Source organism: Maniola hyperantus, chromosome 9 (assembly GCF_902806685.2).
Source record: "Maniola hyperantus chromosome 9, iAphHyp1.2, whole genome shotgun sequence".
NCBI lineage: Eukaryota > Metazoa > Arthropoda > Insecta > Lepidoptera > Nymphalidae > Maniola > Maniola hyperantus.
In genome coordinates this window covers 10,051,066-10,074,367 of record NC_048544.1, presented here as the reverse complement: position 1 = coordinate 10,074,367, position 23,302 = coordinate 10,051,066, and the positions used below count along the sequence as shown (strand labels likewise).

Below are 23,302 nucleotides of genomic sequence, written 5' to 3'. Positions count from 1 at the left end.
ACATTTTTCTCATATCTCGAGTCACTGTTGAAAGTCGCGTCAAGCAAAAATATAAAATCGCATCAATCACGTAAATGCTTGACTCAAGCATCAAGCAAACTTTGTAAACGGTGAAAGTGCTTTACTCAGACGAGAGCCTGAGTACGTTATTTTGCTTGAGTCAGCGAGGAGACTCTGACTCAAGCAAAAGAACGTGCTTGACCGGTAGCTCTTTAGAAAGTTTGACAGCTCTATAATTCAATAACCGCAATTACTTCCAATTGGTTGACGCTCTCTTCTACACGACATCGTACCGGAACGCTAAATCGCTTGGCGGCAGAGCTTTGTAACTAGACAAAAAAACCAAAATCTCTGGTAGCTTTTCAAACATCAAAAGTACTTACCTCGTAAAAATAAAACAAAATGTTTAAATCCAAATCCTGTAATTAGGTTATCAACTTTAGTAAAAGTTATGCTGTTCTTCTTTCTTCAGATATTACAATTTATTTATTTATTTTTATTTTTCATGTACCTACCAAAATTGTTGTAATAGTTTTTTTTACAGGTTTGTACAATAAGGTTTTGTTATAGATAAGATATTTCTAATTATTCTATTTTAAACTAGCTGACCCAACCCGGCTTCTTTCGCGTGAAATTTCTGAAAACCCTTTCTTAGGCTGTTATAGAGCACACTTGGACTTTGCTCAGATTTTAGACAGATCTATGGAGGCTATAATATAAAGAAAACCTAGATGCAAATTATTCCAGCGGTTTCAGCTGTACGTTGATATGTTAGATAGATTATACAAAGTTCTCATGATATAGCATCTTCTTGAGTTAATACACAATTTGAATGCGTCCGTCGAGGTCTTTCAAAACGGTGCCCTGTCGTCGCAGGCCCCTCCGCAGCATCACGTAGTCTACACCAACATCCTCGACATGCTCCCTGTTGTTTGCTAACATCTGTTGTCGGAGAGAATTGTATAAACACTTTATTTCAATGAATTAATATTTATTCGTTTCCGTATAGTTAACGCAAAACAAGTATAGTCCGCGACAGGTTGAGATGGCAATCGGGGTATGAGGTGGGAGGACGTCAATGTCACCCGCCCTCGCCCGCATCGGGTTAGCGCGAGGGCTATGCGGGTGTGCGGGGCGTTCCCTCCCCAATTGCTATTTCAACCTGTCGCGTACTATGCCTATAGTCCAATCTGAGGTGCAACATGGCGACTTGCGCAGATCATAGACTAGAGGCTGAGATCTATAGAGCGAACTTTGACTTTGCTCAGACTTAAGATTGAGTTAAATACCTGGAATACCTTATTTTGCGCCAACTAAGCGTTTTGGTAATCATGGCGTAAGAAATAAATGTAAGTACTTAATTAAAACCCTACCCTCCGAAATATAAACAAAGAGGAGAATTTCGATTAGATTTCAAATTCGACACAGAGATATCTATGTGTAAGAAATATTTAATGATAATATGTAAGAAACTTCGATTCTTTCAAATGACCCGTGACACCTTACAGCCATGAGTACGAAACCCTACAAGGGTTTCGTACTCAAAGGGTGCTAACCCTATTACTAAGTTTGTCTGTCAGCGGGCTGTATCTCGTGAACCGTAATAGATAGAGAAATTTTCAGAATGTGTATTTCTATTGCCGCTATAACAAAAAATAATAATAAATTTAAAATAGCTGCCTTGAAATTTAAAAAAATTACAAAGTGTTGCTTCTTGTACGATGGTACGGAACTCTTCGTGTGCAAGTCCAACGCGCACTTGACCAATTTTTTCTAATGGGTTACCTGAAATTTTTAGATGGAGTGTATTTATTAAGGTTTACCGTGAATCCTCCGCCGCCTTCAGCGATATAGTCCTGACTGACGACGCGGTACGTAGCCTCCGTGTCGAGCGGCTCGTATCGCGGCACTGTGCAGTTCACGCAGCGCACTCCAGCGGAAACTACACGCGATCCTATAGGAGCTGAAGCGTTGTACACAACCCGCATCCCTGATACAGATTTTTAATGTAGGTTTAATTGAATTAAACAGTTTTTAGGCGCGCTGGGGCGTCGCGTCAGCGACGTGTTGGCTAGGGAAAATAAAGCTGCCCGTGTAGATATCTATGACCGCTTTTAAGGCTTCGCACATTACCTACTAACTTACTCCGACTCGACTAAAGCATGAGCTTTATTTCGTGTTCCTTGGAATTGTGTGTAATTGAAGCGTGAATGACACGTGGCCCACGCGTCGTACACTTCTTTCAATCAAATATTGAAAATTACACCGTAAGGAACACGATGTAAAGCTCAAATTCCATGCTTTCGGCGGCGAATCTGTATTTCACAACTTTCGAGAATAAAACAAGAATGTACCTAGGTGGTTGTGCATACTCACCCCCAATCTGTATCATTCGATTACTGTTGAAGGCCTGTGGGTTGCTCTGGCTCACTCCCACTGAGAACTCGAGTGCCTCGAGCAAATACGAGCCCTTTAGATCGTACACTTGCACTTTATTCTCGAATGGCAGCGCCATTAGGAGCCCTTCAGTTGTTACTTCTGTAAGAGAAAATTCATTCAGTATGTTCTTTTCATATTCTGAATCCACAGTGGATCCACACACAATCCGCATGGATTGAGAAGTTTTAAATAGTCACGTAACAGAGGTGGCACGTCTGGTGACCTTATGTACCATATCTGTGTTATGCACCTCAGTAATTATTATTATCTATTTATTTTACATCTAATTGGAATGGCACTGCCACTTATACTAACTAGATGATCAATAATAAATTTAAATACACACGAAAAGATATCAAAATACAAAACGATAAAACATTCAAGGATTTTGAATGTATGCTGAGAACATTGAATAACTCATGCAATGCTCTCCGCGTACTTCAGTAACTCCCGAACCAAACCCGTGATTGAAGGGATCCCACTGAGCATTATTGTAATGTCATACAATATTATCTACTAGATAATGCCCGCGAAATCGTCCGCGTGAATTTAGGTTTTAAAAAATCCCGTGGGAACTCTTTGATTTTCCAGGATAAAAAGTAGCCTATGTCCATCCTGGGATGCAGGCTGTCTCTGTAGGTACCAAATTTCGTCAACATCGCTTGAACGGATGGGCCGTGAAAAGCCAGCAGACAGATAGACAGACCCAGTTTCGCATTTATAATATTAGTAAGTATGGAGTAACGATACAAGGACATTACCATGTTTGTACCACTTGACACTTCTGTATAAACTGCTTTATGTATAAAACTATCTACCTCCCGAACTGATGTGAGCTCGAATGCCTCCAGTGTTGATCAAGCACACATGAGCGTGTCCCCACGCGGAACCAGTCGCGCGGGGCATTACCTGTTGAAAATATGATTTTTAATAGATCCCTCTACATTGACCTTCAGCAGTGATGAATATCTGAATGCCGATGGTCGTGATCTGTTTCAATTAATCAAATATAGTTATATAGGTATTTTCTTTGGTTAATATTACGCTGAGTTCCCAAATCCAACTCGATTAAGAGTACGATTAGGAAATTTAGTCAAAGCATCAAATAAGTATTTAGTACCAACGCGACGTCTCTATAATCCAAGAACTCAGCATTAAACAACGTCTTTCGGCGTTAGTACAGAGTTGCATATTAAAATTCTTCGGATACGTCTTTCGGCGTGAGAGTGAATCCATCGAGCACCTTGTGCAGGACAAAGTGGAGGGCGCAAGAGTGTGAGAAAAGTGGCCACGTCTCCAATAGGTTAGTATATAATAATTCAATGCCAATAGGTAGGTACCTATACCTCTTCAATGAAGCTGTCGCAGACCCAACTGCCGATGTTGCACTCGGCGCGGCGGCAGGCGTCGCGATTCAACTCCGTGAGAGACACGCTGAGCACCTCCTTGCCGATCGCGTACACTTCCTGTCGCCATGGCTCTAACAGGCTGCTTATACGCGGATCTGTGACAGCAGAGAAAAGTTAAAATTGCGCATGAGGAGTTAAATTTTACGCGTACATTGCATGTTACCTTGCGTCAGTCTATACGCGGCACGAGTTCTATGACTGAAATCGGCGACATTGTACTAAGTATCATGCGCGTGTATTATGCGACGCTGAACGCGCGTATTGGAACCGCGCTCTTACATAACAGTGCCTTGTATTACAACTTCTAGGATTTTTATTGGAAACCTACGTTTATTTCACCCTTAAGTTTAGCATTGGTCCTTTCTAAGCGCGCAATCGCCAAAAAACTGCTATGCAGTTTGGCGAGATAATATACTTGCCTAAACTGAAATGCATTTGTTTGTTCATTATATGCACAAACAAATGCATTTCAGTTTAGGCTGATAACTATGTACATATTATGTACATAGTTATCAGCTTACCTTTTATAATCGATGGGCCAAGGTATATCGGTTGCCCCTCCCATGACACAATGTGGCCTTCATCATCGAAATATAGCTTAATGTCACCCAAATAGCGAGTGTAGGCCGAGGCTTGCACGACTAGAACCTAAATAACAAAATAAAAAAATATTTTAATTTTCAACACATTCATTTCAGGTAAGTGTGTCCTCACCCGCACCACACATGTGCCGTAAGTTAGGTATAACAAACACACATCACGGCATGTTTTTGTCTTGAAGAATATGACGTATCCAAGACTTCCAAGCTATATCTTCGCCACTCACCAGTTCTTTAAACTTTTCTTTCGTCTATAAACCACGTCTTAGGTACTTACTCTATGTCCGCCAGCTTGTCTGACAACAGTAGGATATGGCCCGGCTGGCCGCGAGCCGTCCGGCGCCTGTCCGTTGTACAGCAGCGTGTGAGTGTGCGCACCCACTATTATGTCCACCTCGGGCGGCATCAGAGCTCCTAACCTCCTATGTACGAACAACATACGAGAGATCTCAATATCAGAAGTGGGATCAAGTAGTATACAGTTTAGAGATTTTGTTTTGTACCTACTCCACCCTTTATTACGTATGGGTCTGATTTTTTAAATTAGATCTTTAGCGATTTTAATAAGATAGATAGAATTTATAGAATGAGACATATTTGAATAGATAAATTAATAGGCGGCACGGCTTAGTCAGACAAGTTATAATAGGTACCTACCCATCAGAATTAGGTAGGTCTGGTAGGTTCCTAACAGATATAAGATAATTTAGATAAAATTCCAAATTTTTAAAGAAAGTTATAAGTAGCTATACCTAGGATCAGGAACTTCGCCCCCTCAACAAACATCGCTAACCTACGTGTAACGTGAACCCACCAAGAATCACTCAAAAGTCATAATATTAATCACGTATTAATGATATTGATAACATACCTACGCATTTCAAAGTTTTAGTTTTCAGTTTATAAGCGGTGATAATCTTGGTAAAGACGTCGGGGGTTCGATCCCGAGCACTCTCTAACGAACATAAATCCGAAATTTATGTTCGTTTTAATAAGCAGTTAAACGTCACTTGCTTTAACGATGAAGGACAATATCGTGAGGAAATCAGCATGCCTGAGATTTCTCCGTACTGTTCTCAAAAACGTGTTAAGTCCACTAATCCGCACTTGGCCAGCGTGGTGGACTAAGTAGGTATATCCAAACCTTTCTCATTCTGAGCGGAGACCCGTGCTTGGTACTGAGGCAGATACGGGTTGACGATGATGTTGACTTAAATACACTAAACTTCTAAAAAGCGTATAATTAGTCTCTGCAGTAAGCGCTTTGTGCAAGCATCCGCTAAGGACTTTTGAAAATTCATCCCCTAAGGGTTTGAAATTTGGGTAATCCACACGGATGAACTCGCGAGCGTATGCTAGTTTATAATATGGGTAGTGATTAATTTACAGGTCAGTGGAGTATCCAACGTGTGAAAGCACAATGATGATGTCCACGTTTTGTTGAGTGAGTAAGGCTGCTTCGCGCCGCACCGCTTCCAACTCATCCTCCATTATTACTTTTCCTATTGGTGCAGTAAACTGAAAGTACAGAAAACGACGGTTATCATAATTCATAGCATACCTACAATACAATCTGTACAGTACGCGGCCGAAAGTAATGTGCATCGACCTTTAGATGAAGATAGCAAATTTGTAGAGCAGTCTGTCGTTGAGACCGATAAAACGTCAAATAGGTATGAGTGATAGAGACAACGCTCTACAAAACCGAAATGTCATTCTAAAGGCCGATGTAAGTATACCTACATTACTTTCGGCCGCGTACTGTAGATAAATTGCCAAGCTAAAGGCACAAGGCTTTGTATTGAGATGTAGGGGAAGGCGATCGGAGATCGGGGGTTCTGCAAATGTTACATGAAGGTCTGTCGTCTCCCTCTGGTGCGTGAACCAATTCGCCAGATTACGTTGCATATCATTTATTATTCACGATGTTATATATTCGCAGCGACCAAATGGGCAGCTATAGTCTGCGACAAGTCGAAACGGCAATCGGGGTGGGAACGCCCCGCACACCCCCCGCGCTAATCCGGTGCGGGTGAGCGTGGGTGTGCGGGGCGTCCCCCCGCCTCATACCCCGATTGCCATCTCAAACTATCGCGTACGTAAATACTATCGTAATAATTGAATCTCACAATACTTACCTATAGGTAAGTATTGTAAAATCCAATTATTCAATAAGGTAAAGGTAAAAAAAAATTACCTTACCCATTGAATTATTATGTAGGTACTTAGTACTTACCTACTAACGTACTATTTCTTCTATAGAGCTTACCGCTGTATGCTCAGCTGTATTATAAAAGTACATATACATAATATATCTACCTAAATCAAACGCTGCATGACTACTTAATGGAACTCAGAAGAATCACTTGATGTAACTAAGTTCCCTGCTTCTTCTTATCCCTACTTACTATCCTAATGCCGAAAGAATCTTACCCTATCCCTTATTTACCCACCCATACAATATTGTCTAAGTTTGTCTACACCCTATATTACTTAGATAGGTATGTCATCCAGACCATGTCATTACGTAAACGTATGAAATTATGTTCATGCTGGGTGATGAAAAGTCTGAAAAATATGAAGATTTCAATTAAAGAAACCACACCCACCCCCGTCAATAATATTCCGATGATGCCAATCTTGCGTCCCTTTCGCTCAACTACAATATGGTTCTTCACATACGGGGTCATTTCTGGTTCGAAGGTTGTATTAACATTCGCACCCAGCATGGGTGAATTGAGACCCTTCAAATATGGAAGAAGACCGTCTATTCCATTGTCGAACTCATGGTTGCCAAGGACCTGAAAAAAGACTTTTTTATGATTTAAAAATAACTCTTAATCTACCTATTCCGACAGTTAAGTCTCTGAGCTATCGATTTACAATCGATTATCAAAATTAATGTCGATAATCGCAATAAAACACCCAATTCAGAGATAAGATAATACCTAGTAGGTTAGTTCCGCGTTGTCGTACCTACCCACCTAGGTAGGTACTCGTACTACATAAATGATAGGTACAACTATAGAAAATCCATATGTACTTTGCTAAAATGTAACCCAAGTATGTACCTTACGTCATTCACTAAGCTATAAGGTTTTCCAAGCATCAAGCGCAGGTTTAAGTGGTACAAAAAATTACTGTACCTACTGTGTTGTATTGCTCCTACACATTCTCGACGAGCAACCAATCAAAGCGCGGGAAAACACCACAACAGATTCAGAACAGACCAAGAGTAGGTACTTATGTTTATATAGGCTTTGTGCTGCGGGTGTGTTTGCCTAACCTGTCCTGTAACAAATCTACACCCACCAAACAGCAGTAGCTGTCGTTTCAAAGGCCAATTCCAACATCCAATGTAGATTTACAAAAATGAAGGTTATTATCTTCAGACAACTCCTTCCTCTTCGCTCTGGGCTGGTTTCCGCACTTAAACGTTTCCGTCTGTTGTGCGTCAGACAACTCCTACCATTAGGTACTATTAATGGGATGGGAAGACATCACAACTTTCAGCAATTCGATACAGATGCCGAAAGAAAGGGTCCACTAGACACGTAGGTACTTAGTTCAGGGAGGCTCCCATTTATGAAAAACGAGCCGGAAAAAATATCTCTTTCTTACCCTAGCATGTGGGGTATCATTGTTCAGAGCTCATTCAGCTCTAAACAAGTAGGTACGACTATATTTTTACACTTAGTATAGTCCACGACAGGTTAAGATGGAAATCGGGGTATGAGGCAGGGAGACGCCCCGCACACCCGCGATCGACCGCACTGGGTTAGCACGGGCGTGCGGGGCTTCCCTCCCCGATTGCCATATCGACATGTCGCGTACTATACGTATTCGGAGGTAAAACCAGAAGTAAGCGTTATTTCACAAGGCGTACGAATAAGGGCTTTTTATTGCTCTAAATAGTTCTTATATTTCTTTATATGGGCTAAACGGGTTCGACTTCCGTTGAAACCGCGCCTAAAGTTTTTGTGGTAAGTTAGGTACTTCAGTTTACGCATGTAGGTAGGTATAGTCCGCCACAGGTTGAGATAGCAATCAGCAAAACGTCCGCATACCCGCACGTCACCCGCGCTCGTCCGCACTGGGTTAGCGCGGGTGACATGCGGGTGTGCGGGGCGTTCCCTCCCCGATTGCCATCTTGACCTGTCGCGTACCTACTATACGATGTACTTACATGAGCATCATGTTGTGGCAACAAATTCATGAAATGTAGAGTTACGTTCCAGCGTAGAAAGTTGTACCACATAGTCCCTTGGAAGGTGTCTCCGCCATTGAATATCAAGGAATCTGGCTCGCTCTCTAACGCCTGACGAATGGCTGTATAAAGGCGCTCATATCCACCAATGCAGATTCCTTCTACTGGATTGCAAGGACTTCCGTTTAAAGCTATTTCGTCGAAGCTTTAATAAAATAAAAAATGGCAGTGAGTGGGAACTGCCGACAAGGCCTTTCAAGGAACAACCTGTACATGCTTGGGCGCTCTGCGATGCACAAACCGGTTTGGCGAGTGGCTATTGGATTGCACGGTGCGCGGTGCGACGTCATAATCGCGAGCATTTAGTAACATTTCGCTAATTACCTACCGACCTACATTTTACCTACCAATATTATTAAGATCGCATCGATTTCATCAGTTTTGATTTGTACTTAGTTATTATCTAGTTTAGTTTAGTTTTATAAGAGGAATGTGCAACATCCATACAAACTCAACAGAGTTTTAGGATGTCAAGCGTAAAATTGTAGAATTATATTTGGCTAAATAAAGAATTTAAAAAAAAAAAAAAAAAACTATGAAAAAGATTAGGAGCTGTTAGGAGGTTGGTACCTACTCCCGAATACCGAAAGCATAGGTACTAATTGACACTTCCACTAAAAATTGAACCTTTAGTAGTATGGAATATAGATAGGGATTTCATCTCACTCTAATTTTGATGGCTGAGCTTGTTCTCTTTAACTTTAAATTTTTTCTGTCAATAAAAAAATTACGCTGGCGCTCCTGTTTATAGTTGATTTTGACCACCTCCCTGGCGTAGTGATAAGCACTGTGGTCTTGTGTTCTTATTAGGAGGTCCCGGGTTGGATTTCCGGCAGGGGTTTGGAATTTCATAATTTTTAAATCTCTGGTCTGGTCGGAGGCTTCGGCCGTGGTTAGTTACCACCCTACCGGCAGAGCCGTGCCGCCAGGCGATTTAGTGTTAGCTAGTACGATGTCGTGTAGAAACCAGAGATGTTTAATAAAAACTACCTCTTCCAGGTAAGCCCGCTTTCATCTTAGACTGCATCACCACTTACCACCAGGTGAGTTGCAAGGGCTAATTAGTATCTGAATTTAAAAAGTATTCTATTTTAGGGTCAAATTGGAAGGTGAAATTCCACTAACTAGGTACCGCTTAAGTCGAGCAAGAGTTATTTACCGTGAAAGGATTCGGGTATCTACAGTACGCGACAGGTTGAGATGGCAATCGGGGTATGAGGCGAGGGGACGCCCCGCACACACGGACGTCACCCGCGCTCGCCCGCACGGGTTAGCGCGAGGGCTGTTCGGGTGTGCGGGGGCGTTCCCTCCCCGATAGGGGCGATAGGACTATACCTACCTAATTAACGCTTCAAGTATTAATAATTACCTACTTACTTACTGTGCATGAAAATCGTTATAATGTATTATATTTAAATCGAACAACCCATCATTGCTTTGAGCAAACACAGTACACATAAATGTAACTAAAACTAACACTCTGTACATATTTTTGGCTGTAGTTTAAATAAATTCGATCGAGATCTGCAAAACTCAATGTAAAGTTGCAAACCAATCTTGCTAGTCTAGTGCTAACTTGTATCTGAATCAAGATAATTAAATTACCTATCTAATCGACAATATTATGGTAGAGCTTGCAGAAATGACGCGCCCCACTACATATAATCACTACCTTACTTTGTACTCATACTAGCTAATGCCCGCGACTTCGTCCGCGTGGATTTACATTTTTCAAAATCCCGCGGGAATTCTTTGATTTCGGATTCGCCAACTTTCTCCCACTACGCTGCTTCAGGTATCAAAGCTCTACCAAATAAATAAATATTAAAATAGATAGGTATAAAAGGATCAGTAGTTTTATTGCATACTTTGTTATGGTATCTACAGATAAAGATTAGATACAGTTAGCACACGAGTAGATAATATATAGACCAGAGGGGAAGCTTCATACTAGCGGCTGGCGGTAGGTTCACTCACTCAAGCGCAGCTCACGCACACCACGACGTGTCACGGACGCTCCGTGCGCCCAGTTCGATGGCAAACGGAGCGTCCGTGACACGTCGTGGTGTGCGTGAGCTAGTGTGAAGCTTCCCCTCTGGTCTATAATATCTACTCGTGTGCAGTTAGTTTCAGACTTCAGAGAGGAAGTCATTACAATAATTATCGTCATATCCATATCCATACTTATATATTATAAATGTGAAAGTGTATCTGTCTGTCTGCTAGCATTTCACGGCCCAACAGTTTAACCGATTTTGATGAAGTTTGGTATAGAGTTAGCTTACATCCCGGGGAAGGATTTTTATACCGGAAAATTAAACAATTCCCACGGGGTTCTAAAAAACCTAAATCCACGCGGACGAAGTCGCGAGCATAAGCCAGTTATCAATAAAATTAATAGAATGTAAAGATGTGATAGAAAGACAACTAGTTAAATGCAATTAAAGCAACCTTTTCTATATTTTTTCTACTATCATTATTTTAGATTGGTCATTATCATATTTTATCAGATTAGGTACCTATGCATTTAATATCATTTTAGTCATTTTTGATTAGAAATCTGTGAGCAACCAAAAAAGCACTATTGTAAATAAGAATATTGGCCTTAAAATTTTTAAAACATTTTATTCAGTGAAACATCAAGATAGGCAACTAATTACTTAATTAGAGTTAGTTTTTTCGGAAATACACTAAGTACCTAAATGCAAATACAAATGGAAAGTAACATCGAATGCAAAGCTAATATAAAGATACGCGACAAAAAAACAATATTTAAAATGTAATAATGTAATAATCTTGTTTCCATAGACAATAATTCAGTGACGTCAATCTACGCTATATAATGCGGCTAATGTGAGACAGCACCGCTACCCAAAAAAAGAGCTTGAGTCAAGTTCTTTTTAAATTTTCTAATTTTTCCCCGAAAAATGACTTCCATATTGAAAAATCAAGTAAGTATTTTGGGTCACAGAAATTCATATGTATGTCTGTGTAGGTACCTTATCCAACTCTATCAGTACAGTAGATTCGGAGGAAATTGGCTGTGACAGAAGTCAGAACACGAGTGATCCTACAAGGGTTCCGTTTTTTCATTCGGACGTACAGAACCCTATCAAGTTGAATAAATGATTATCCTATGGCTGCGAACTCATATTTTTAATTTCGTTAATAGAAAATTTATGTAAGTACATACTATGGATTGTTTAAAAAGAGAAAATTTCTACTTTATTTATTTCTAAATACTAGTAAATAAGTAAGTGTACTAAGTAATTGTTATTAATATTATGAATACATTACTTTTCTAAAAGGCACTTAGATGTTAGACGCAACACTAATCTCTATATTTTTAAGTTTAAAATTATAATTATACTTATGATGATATTATGATGATATTATATTATTTTATCATCATAGATTACACGGTAGGTATGTATATGTCTGAAATAAAGTTAATGTACAAAAACATATCAAATATTTCCAAAAAGTAATAATTATTTTTTCTAAACCATATTTCCTGTTTCATAAAAACTACAAAACACATGTATTGTATTATTATTATTATTATTTACTGATAAAATGCACGGAGCTGTAAAAAAAACAAAGCATACTTACATCTAAATAATAAGTTCATATTATTTCTACGTTAACAATATTTAACATTAACAAATAAATGGTCAAACAAACATATCACAATATTTCAATTAAAATTAAATAAGTGCTGTAAGTGTCAGGTCTATCCTTTTTACAATGTTACATGTAGAAGAAAAAGATAGCATAACTTATAGACCTATCAATTTGGTTTGGTTTGAGTACAACAGAACTATAAAATAAATCATCAATCAATCAATACTTATAATAAAACTGTAACAGGTCAAATTCTGTACATTGAAGATATTTTGAAATTTTTTTTTCGAGGGCACTCTATAATCGATACTGAACCCAAAACTGTAATTTTTTTCATTTTTGTCTGTCTGTCTGTCTGTCTGTCTGTCTGTATCACGGCCGCGCATCACGCTGAAACTACTGAATGGATTCCAATGAAACTTGGTACGATTTGAGGTCATACTATGAGGAAGAATATAGGATACTTTTTATCCCGAAATTCAGCATGGTTCCCGTAGGAGAGGGGACGAAAGTTAAAATGTATACTGAGTTGTAATTCATTAACGCGTAGTCCGATTTCATTCATTCTTTTTTTGTTAGAAAGGGGATATTTTAAAGATTGTTCCGTAAATATTACAAGGTCATCGGTTTTAACCGACTGTCAAAAATGAGGTGGTTCTTTTTTCTACATCGATTTTTTCGAGGTTTCTGGACCGATTTGCAAATTATTTTTTTAATCAACAAAAAAAGTTTACGTCGTGGTCACATAAAAAATTCTGGATTCAACTCCTTAATCCTGATGCTGCAGGGTTACTGCCCGCCTGGGTTATCAAGATTCAGGAAGTGTTCATAGTGAATTCATATTGTAGGTACCAAGCAACGACAACAATCCCGAAAAATCAAAGAGTTCCCGCGGGATTTTAAAAAACGTAAATCCACGCGGACGAAGTCGCAGGAATCAGCTAGTATATAATATGTATGAGCCGGTAAAAACTCAGGTATGTCGGAGTATACCCGACCGTCCGGGGTACTCATTCATGGGCCTGTCTACACGACGCGGCGCAAGGCAGACTATGCCATGCAGCGTAAGGCAGACGGCGCGCCGCGCGGGCCGCAACACGCAAGGTGCGCTGTGAGGTTGAGCCATGAGTGAAGGACCTGGACGCGTTTGGAACCCTCGCAGCTTTAGCTTTAAGTTCACGTAATACATTATTGTATCGCAACTTCAGCAATTAACAATAAGAAACTGTATACAATTATACCCAATCTGAGTAAATGATTTGAGTTTGAGGATCCCAGACGGATCAGAAACTAATCGGGCATACTCTGACGAAATAAGTGAGTTTTCGATAGTTTAAACGCTAAACTATAACAGAATTAGCACTAATTTATCATTAAACTTTTAAATTCTTTAGGGCATAAATACATTAATTATGTAAAAAAGGGTGACTTTTTTGTCGATATATTTTTAAATAAATTATATAATTCTATTGTGAACTTTTAAATTTTCTAAAAATACTAGGTGTCATTCTTAAAATAATAGTAAAGCCATGAATACATGAACTATCTTGGAATCGGTATCATTTTATAGACTACGGGCTTCAACCCCGGTTGCGGCAGATACGAAGGGACACGACGCGTCTTTTCAAGTTTTTTTTCGCGATTCGCAAGGAAAATATTCAACAAAATTAACATAAATAACCTAGAACCTATTAGTACTCAATGGCCCAACGAGTTCGAAAAGTGTCGGCAAATGTAAGCGTTGTTTCCAAATTGCGCCGAGGGGCTTTGATGTTTATATCGCGGACTTCAAGCCATAGTCAAAAGTCAAAGCCTTTTATTCAAAATGGTTACCAGTGTACACGTTTTTACTGTCAATTTGTAGGTTTTGACATAGAAGTGTATAAACAAGAATGGTTTTCGATTTCAGTTATAATGTTAGATAAAACTAGTTTTCAAGAAAGTAATGAAATACTTTTTGAAGTATGATCGGTAACACAACGAAGTTATTTAGTAGCTTGTATTACCTGAAACGTGTGTACAATGTGTATACGCGTAGTGGTTTGAAGTTGTAGAAGAGTTGAAGAAGTAGTTGAAGCCCGCGAAATGATAACCTTCGTAGGTACACTGACCACAAGCGGCACATGTATGCGTCATATTCACCGAAAACATTGGCCGAGTGTATTGTACTAATGTGTACAAGGTCCTTTAAACGCAACCTAATATCAAATGCTAAAACCGTTCGGCATGCTCACGTTTTCCTTTCGATGGATGTACTGCAGCGACTCTTTAAGAATATGGCGTGCGTGGATTCACGTTGATCATTTCCGTTGTGCTGAAACATCAGGGCAAGCGTTAGGGCCAATAGAAATGGGCGGAGTAGAGTCGAACTTAAACTCAAAATACTTCACTTCATATACTTTTAGTAATAAGTTAATATAATACTAATAAATGATAAATGCGAAAGTGTGAACGTCTGTCTGCTAGCTTTTGACGGCCCGACAGTTTAACCGATTTTGATGAAATCTGGTACACTGGGTGGGCTTATCCCGGCTATCCCGGAAATCAAAGAGTTCCGGGATCCGTTTAACCAATTTATATGATTGGTATAGATAGCTTGCGTTCCAAAAATTGTCATAGGCAACTTTTTGTTCCGGAAAATCCAAGATTTCCCATGGGATTTTTAAAAACCTAATACCACTCGGACGAAGTCAAGCTTCCTAGGGAAAAACATAGGCTGTCCCGGAAAATCAAAGACCGGTAACACGAAGTTCTTATAAAACCTAAATCCACGTGGATGAAGTCGCAAGCATGATCCATTTGGTACGGAGATAGATTACTTTCTGCCGACTATAAGTTTCTGTATAGGCTTCTTTTTACTCCAGAAAATTCAGAGTTCCAAAAAACTAAATCCACGCGGACAAAGTCGCTATACACCTATACACCTATACAAACCGTGTTTCTTCTATGCAATCGGAATCATAATACGTCGTACTTACGAAGCCAAGGCAAGGTTTTTAGGAATGGGTACATTTTCAGGAAATGGGACAGGTTCCACGATACACGTGTTGGGAGTAGAAGGGTATCTAAAATAGGAAAAGAATATAATAAACCCAATTAATCTATATCAGCTGTACTAATAATTAAAGAGGGGTTGGTTAGCTTGTATTTAGGGGTTGGTAGGGGTAATGATCGGATTCTAAAAACTCTTTCATTGATAGATTTCAATATCCCCGAGTGCTATACAGTATGTTTTTAGGGTTCCGTACCTCAAAAGGAAAAAAGGAACCCTCATAGGGTCACTTTGTTGTCTGTTTGTCTGTCTGTCAAGAAACCTATGGGGTACTTCCCGTTGACCTAGAATCATGAAATTTGCCAGGTAGGTAGGTCTTATAGCACAAGTAAAGGAATAAATCCGAAAACTGTACAGAAAAACCTATTGATTTATACTTTGTTCAATGTTAAATAACTTTTCCCCCATCGATTTTGAATCAAATATTTATCAATATTATCTTTGATTTAAAACTATTTTGGTTCATGTCTGCAAAGCGGGTCTATTATACCTGATTACCTATAAGTAAATTTAGTATTAGTTTTTCAATAAAATATAGTATTACCTCTTAGAGCAGCGGACATGTATGACGAGCAGCACGATGCCCAGCAGCAGGCACAGCGTGCCCACCACCACGTACGCGACGCCCAGGAACGGGTTCTTGCCGCCCAGCAGCGAGGTCGTCGATATTACAAACGACTTCCGCCCGTCGAAGTCTATGACCGGGTAATCTGTGGAAAAAGGACGTATGTATGATCTAGTACAGTACTACCACTTAAGTTACGCCGATGTATGGTCGGCTTCAGAATTTGCAATTCAGAAGTAGCAATTCCGCAACACTATTGCATCAAAAACCAGTGGCACTTGATGACCTTTTTCTATAAACATACCACACAAACACTCAGATGGGCGCACAACCGTGCCCTGCAGTGCAAGTGAATTTAATCATTATGGTGCTAAACGAGTTATTTTACGTAACTTTAGGCACACGTCCGCCCGCTATCGGTTGTTTCCTACGCGCGAATTATGAGCAAGATAGGATTGAGGGAGATCTCTGTTGTTCTTGTGTTTAAAATCTTAAGGTCAAGCAATAAGGTCTGTCTTTCATAATTCATTGGTGTATATTCGGTAACCATAAGAGTAATAAGCGCAACCTTAAAAGATTAACCAATCACAGAAACCTCGAAAAAATGCGAAAACCTGTCGGTGAGCGAGTCGGAATCGCACTTGGTCGGGTTTTTTCTAGGTACTCACTGTATTCGACTCGAAGCACGTAAAGGCCGGAGACAAGTCCGGATATAAAACCCCGTTGCGTGTGGTCTACTCTTCGGTACAGCTTGCGGAACGTCGGCAGGGCCGCGGTGCGCATCCATACAATCAAGTCTTCGTTCTTGAAAAAAAATGTTTTTTTCAACAACTTAGCTATATTACCCATATGAAAGAACCTAGTTAGGTGCTTTTACCCGATACCAAACTAGACTAGAAGTTCTTAATACTATTGTCACTATAATAATAAAATTGTAATAGAATATCTATATTTCCCTAAGATGACTTAATTCAAAACAATGTGGCCGACTACTTTGGCAGAAGGGTGTGATGGTGTGGATGCAAACCCTCTTTCAAAAGGGGACACAACAGTTTTTGATTATATTATTGTCTTAAATGAAAATAAAATTATGCCCAAGACTCCGTACGGCCGCGTTTAAACGTTTTTTAAAAGGCATATATTTAAATAATCTTTTTATTTTTTGCAAAACAGTCATCTTTTTTATTTATTCTCTTTTTCAATGATTGGGCTTCTTTCTTCAAACATTTTTATAGAACCATGTATATTATGTTCTAATCTAACCTAAGATTTAAGGCGGACAAATGGTCTTAGTTAGGTTCTATTAACCCAAAAGAAATAACAATTAACTAACTAAAATAAAGAGGCACGTGTTCGGCCGCAGGCCGAGCACACACACGCATATTTATCTTCTCATCTAACCGAACCTGAGATTTTGGCTGGACAAATGGCCGGTCACGTCATTAAAAAAGATCATTTATTGTTAAAAAGTGCTCATTTATAATAGACCAATTCGTATTTTAGAGGATCAAACGATATTATCCCTTTTTTTAATAGCACAGGAACTTTGATTTTCCAAGATAAAAAGTAGCCTATGTGTTAATTCAGGGTACTACAGGCGCGCTATCTCTATTCCTCAGCCAAATCAGTTCAGTCATTGTGGCGTGAAGGAGTAACAAACATCCAAATCTATCATTAAAGCCTTACCAGAAAACCATTATTTTCCGTGTTATTTGGATCCAACTCCCAAACATGACGCCGCCAGTTGATAGGTTTCGTGTAGTTTGCAAAAGCTGAAATTAAACATGACGGTAAAAAACAACAAGAGCCAAAAATGTTTCTTTTTCTTTCTTGTGTCAGATGACAAAATAAAGAAACAACAATATCAGGAGCTGGCGCTGATTTATTTGGTTCCAAAACCGTGAAAAATTTTGTTCGCTTGGGCATATCTTGTCATTTATATCAATGGCTCCTTAATTAATTAATGAGGTTTGCGTGTTAATCAGTCGATTGTGTCAAATGTAACCACAATGTAACAACTTACCAGTCTTCAGATCTTTGCCCGGAGGATTACGGAACTTGATATTTCTATCCGACGTCCAAGCAATACCTGTCCTTAGCACTGGTACATCCATGTTCATGTCCTTTGAAGTCACCGACAGTGAATCTAAAAATATACAACACCGGTCAAGTGCGAGTCGGACTCGCACACGAATGGTTCCATACCATCATGTAAAAAATAACACATGATTTTTTTAATTTTCATGACCGCTATTTTGAAATTTATATTATTTATTGTCATAGTGGCAATAGACGTACAAATTCTGTAAAAATTTAAACTCTGCATTTATTACGGTTCACGATATATAGCCCACTGACAGGCAGACTGAAGGATGGACAGCGGACACTTAGTAATATGGTCCCGTTGTGACACTTGGGTTATGGAACCCTATAAAAGTAATACGTTCGTACTACTACGTAAACGAAATACCTATAAATCGTAATGTTACTAGTTATTACACTGTCTTGTGAGTGAAATATAAGGCTGATTACTTTAATGTGACTTTGTCATAAAGAAAATCACCAATAGAATAATGTATCGTTTCTACTGGAGAGTCTACCAATCCGCACTGGGCCAGCATCAGTACCCTTATTATAAATGCGAAAGTGTGTTTGTTTGTTGATTTTTCCTTCAATCACCTCGCACCGGAGCAACGGATTGACGTGATTTTTGCATGGGTATAGTGAAAGAACTGGAGAGTGACATAGTCTACTTTTTATCCCAGAAAATCAACGAGTTCCCACGGGATTTTTAAAACCTAAATCCACGCAAACGAAGTCGTGGGCATCAGCTAGTAGTAAGTAAAGACAAAATCCATACTAATATTATAAATGCGAAAGTGTGTCTGTCTGTCTGTCTGCTAGCTTTTCACGGCTCGCCCGTTTAACCGATTTTGATAAAATTTGATATAGAGATAGCTTGAATCCCGGGGAAGGACATAGGCTACTTTGATCCCGGAAATCAGAGTTCCCAGAGGATTTTTAAAAACCTACATCCACATGTACGAAGTCGCGGGCATCAGCTAGTATTATGATAAAAGATTGTACAAAATATGTGTGATAAGATTTTAAAAAGCGTTATACCATTGAACAAAGAGTTGGCTATGGCACCACAAGGTGCTATCCACACTCCATTGTCTGATGCAAAGGGTTCACAGTCTCCTGATGGCGGACTAGTAAGACGGCCAAGAAGCTGGTTGTCATCTCTGTATAACAGTAAATATTGAATAAGGCCTGGTATGCACCAAAGCAGAGGTGACCAGAGATGTGTTTAGCAGACCAGTCAAATTATTGATAGATGATAATATGATAATGTGACTAACTCTGTTATACCTTACATACAATTTCCAAAGGATCATGCCGTAAAATGGGCTAATTTGCGTCACTCGCGCGTCTGGACGAGTGACGCAAATTAGCCCATTAAAGAAGATTTTTATGCATCACGTATGCAATTATGATTTCACACTATATTTATTTAAGTCATCTGCGAACAGGAGTTTAAAAGTTATTAAAAAAATGAAAACAGAAACAAATCAAAATTATGGATTGCTACCTGCATCTGAGTCAACAATGGTTGTTCATTTTTTTTGTTGGCCAAACCAATTAAAAGCTTGCATTAGTGCTTTAGGTAAAAAAACAGCCACTGTAAAACATTTCAAAGTAAAATACTTGGAAAATACACACTTTTTTATTTATTTTTATTTTGTAAATTCAGCACCTCTCTTAGATTTTTGGCAGCATCTTTGTAATGACAAGCTTGCATCTGGCAAGCTTTATATCAATTTACAAACCTCAATAAATGCACAAGTTTTTAAGATAATGGTACACTTTAGTGCCATACTTTTTTTACAGGAGATTGTTTTTCATTCAGGTTGTCTTAATCAAAGAAAAATAATTCGAACTTTTTTTTCGAAAAAACTAAAACATTATTTTCTAAAATGGTCCTCATATTACATTGGTAAACTAATCAGCAATATTAAACAAAAATCTGATCAAAAAAATATTGTTTTCAGCTGACGCGTTAAAAAAACTGATTTAGGGTAGAAAAAATTGACAAACTGAAAAAAAAAGAAAAACTTGGTTACCCTATGGTTTTTTAAAATTCTGATCAAAATTAGTTTTAGATAATAGGGTGATGTATCCTCGGCTTAAGTTTGATCCATTACTTACGGGACATGCTGTACAATCTGATTGATCTGCATAAACACATTTTGTCCACTCTGCTTAAGTGGATACAGCGCCCAAGACTAGCGGGAATTTTTTTGCAATTTATAAGCAATTAATATGGATTGAGATCTCTAATAGAAAGTTTTCCAATTGAGATTAGACAAAAAAATAAATACTACTAGTACTATCTTTAAGAAGAAGGCATAAAATTAAGCAGTTATTGGGGCCGTTTCTGTTGTACACAATCTCTAAACTAAATTAACAAGTCTAAGTCTAGTGCCATCCTTTTTCGCAAGCAACATTATGAAAGGGATAGCAATAGATTCAGATGTGCCATTTTAGTTTAATTTAGGGATTGTGAATTAGCCACATTATTAAAATACATATAACAGTATAATTTCTTTAGATAGCTACCTAGATTTGACATATCTTCGATGATTCTGGTAGTAATTGGAGAGTCCATAATAGAAATACACATCCCCTTTAAAATCTTGCGTCAAGTTAAATTCAATTTGGCAGGTGCAGGCTGTCATATTGTTTTGCCTGATATATTCAGCGCAGGTTATATTCTCATTTTCTTTTGTGCAGTATGTGTAGTCTATTACATGTTCCTTTACCTATAATTTTATAAGAATTGAGAGATCTGCTGCCCTGTATTTCCTTTTTTTTATTGCTGTCTATAACAGATACTAAGGCTGATATCTGTAGAGTGTAGGTATTTTGCTCACACATAAAACGATACAGATTTATCTCTCTGACACACAGAAATCTATATACATATATAAAAGGATAAGGTGACTGACTGACTGATCTATCAACGCACAGCTCAAACTACTGGAGGGATCAAGCTGAAATATTTTGGCACGCAGTGCAGACAGCTATTATGACGTAGGCATCTGCTAAGAAAAGATTTTTGAAAATTCAACCCCTAACGGGGTGAAATAGGGGTTTGAAGTTTGCGTAGTCCACGCTGACGAAGTCGCGAGCATAGGCTAGTGGACATACAAATATGCTGGAAGATGTGTGCCATACAAAATATCAATTGCAATGTATTACTGGTATATCAAATAAATAAAATATGACAATGATGACTCACATCATTATAATTTATAACATACATCGATGATAACATTATATTAAAGAGGAAAACCTTAACATATTTGATGGGTAACTCATATTAGATGAGTTACACATAAGCATTTTGCCTACTGAATACTGGTATTCAAATTGTTTCATAAACAAAATTAAGTAGATCTTACCTCATCCGAGAAGTAAAGTAATCCAATGCCCACGGGAATAAATGCAATACCTATCACAAAAAAGGTTGGCAGAACAGTGCCCGCAGTAAGAATCGGCTGCCAAGCAGGCAATCGCTGTTGTTTGAAGGCAGACTCTAGAAAAATAACATAGGTATTTAAATCAATAATACGAGGCCACAAGAGGTGTTTCCACTTTACTCAAAATTGGCTTACCTGCAGGACGCCTACTCTTTACATTCTGATCAGAAGTGTCGCTTGAAGTCGCCATTATTGTGTAGCGATTCTAAACTATTATTAACAACTATCAATTAATTAGCGAAACCCAAATCCCAAAATTCAACACCATTTCAACTCCAATTTCAAGTTTTTTGACATACGTAGTGATTACCAAAGAGAATATTGATGGTTTTTTGTGATTATATACTCTTTTGTAGTGATACATACTCTTTGGTTTGACGGATATGGTCTACAGCCAGCTGTGGAATCAATGAAGAAAGGAGACTTGCTTCTACACATTCAATACTAAATTTAAAACAGAAAACTAAATAAAAACTCGTAATATTCGCAATAAATTACTATCACAGAGGTTCGTTGGGCACAAACTACAACGTGCCCAACAAAAAAAAGCTAAACTATGACAAATACAAAAAATTGTGTTTACATCTCTATCACTCTTCAGAGCTTTTCTATACAGCTAGCTTGCTCTAACAAGGTATTATTATTTTAATGCCAAATCTACCTTGATTCTTAATCTGAAGAAGGAGCCCTATTGTGACCACGAATGTATACTAAAGATGTTAGAGCGAGATAGCTAAATACACTTAAGGTCTTATTAGAACGCGATATAATGATTATTTCCTGTCCTTATCACCGTGGCCACTTTTTTGTTGGTCAAGATGTTCTTGTACGTGAGATCTTGACAAGCAACTTGAAGTGAGGTTATGTTGACTCAAGTATTTTAAAGAAATAATTGATTTGTTTTGTTGTTTTTTAAGATATTGTGCATTGGTGGGTAGCAGTACAAAAGCCAAAGCAATCGTAAAACAGACAGAATAACATTTCGCAAGTAACCTCTGCTTGAGCGACAGGGACTGCTATGGTCTACAGTCTGTGTTATTTTTGACATCTTTTTCCAACTGGCTTACGGCTCTGGGTTCTAATTTTTTTTAACTTATGGGAAAGTGCCCATGGGTAACTCAAGAAACGTGTGAGCAAGGAGGGCATTGAATAGACGCTCAGAATATTTGTGAATCACGGATCTACTGTGAATAGACGCGATAGTTTAAAAAAAAAAGAGTTGAACTTGCACTCTCGACGAAGGGTCCAGGACTCCAGTAGAGGTCAAGTACCATCTTTTTTTTAATAGGAGCTAATCTAATTTTATTTTTTTACACTTTTACTTCGCTATTTATGCATTTACTTGTTCTTATAATGGAACCGATTCTCTTGTACACAATCTCTAAACTAAACTAAAATGACACGTCTAAATCTATTGCTATCCTTTTCATAATGTTGCTTGCGGAAAAGGATAGCACTAGATTTAGACCCGTTTTAGTTTAGTTTAGAGATTGTGTACAAGAGAATCGGCCCCACTGTCACAGTAATCTAAGAAAGATAGATAAAGATAATAATTAATTTATTGAAGTTTGCATTTTGTTTAGCTCGATTTGGTTTAGCTTTGATTAATTTACTTACATACAAGGTAAAGGTAGATAAAATAAGAATAAGTCTTGCACGCAAAGCGTTAACAATAATAATTATTTTTAATATTTTATATACTTAGCCCCAAATGAGATTTTATACACGACAATTAGCAAATTAGTTTCCTTAAATAACAATATTCGACGATAACAAATTTTAATAAATGCAACAAAATTATGAT

At 38.4% G+C, this 23,302-nt stretch overlaps 1 protein-coding gene across 1 annotated transcript; it reads right to left on the bottom strand.

The window, feature by feature from the left end:
• Nucleotides 1–405: 405 nt before the first annotated feature.
• Cdc50 (cell cycle control protein 50A) lies at nt 406–22,848 on the bottom strand. The gene is made up of 20 exons (XM_034971799.2): nt 21,634–22,848; nt 21,421–21,554; nt 20,576–20,778; nt 19,079–19,200; nt 17,979–18,101; nt 17,642–17,727; nt 16,624–16,759; nt 15,935–16,100; nt 14,615–14,652; nt 10,096–10,210; nt 8,634–8,859; nt 7,057–7,248; nt 5,835–5,965; nt 4,725–4,869; nt 4,370–4,496; nt 3,786–3,943; nt 3,258–3,348; nt 2,377–2,538; nt 1,824–1,990; nt 406–942 (listed from the first exon to the last, which is right to left on the bottom strand). The coding sequence occupies exons 1-20, from the start codon at nt 21,686–21,688 to the stop codon at nt 817–819; spliced, it is 2,703 nt and encodes a 900-aa protein (XP_034827690.2). The 5' UTR covers nt 21,689–22,848; the 3' UTR covers nt 406–816.
• Between the last annotated feature and the right edge of the window lie 454 nt (nt 22,849–23,302).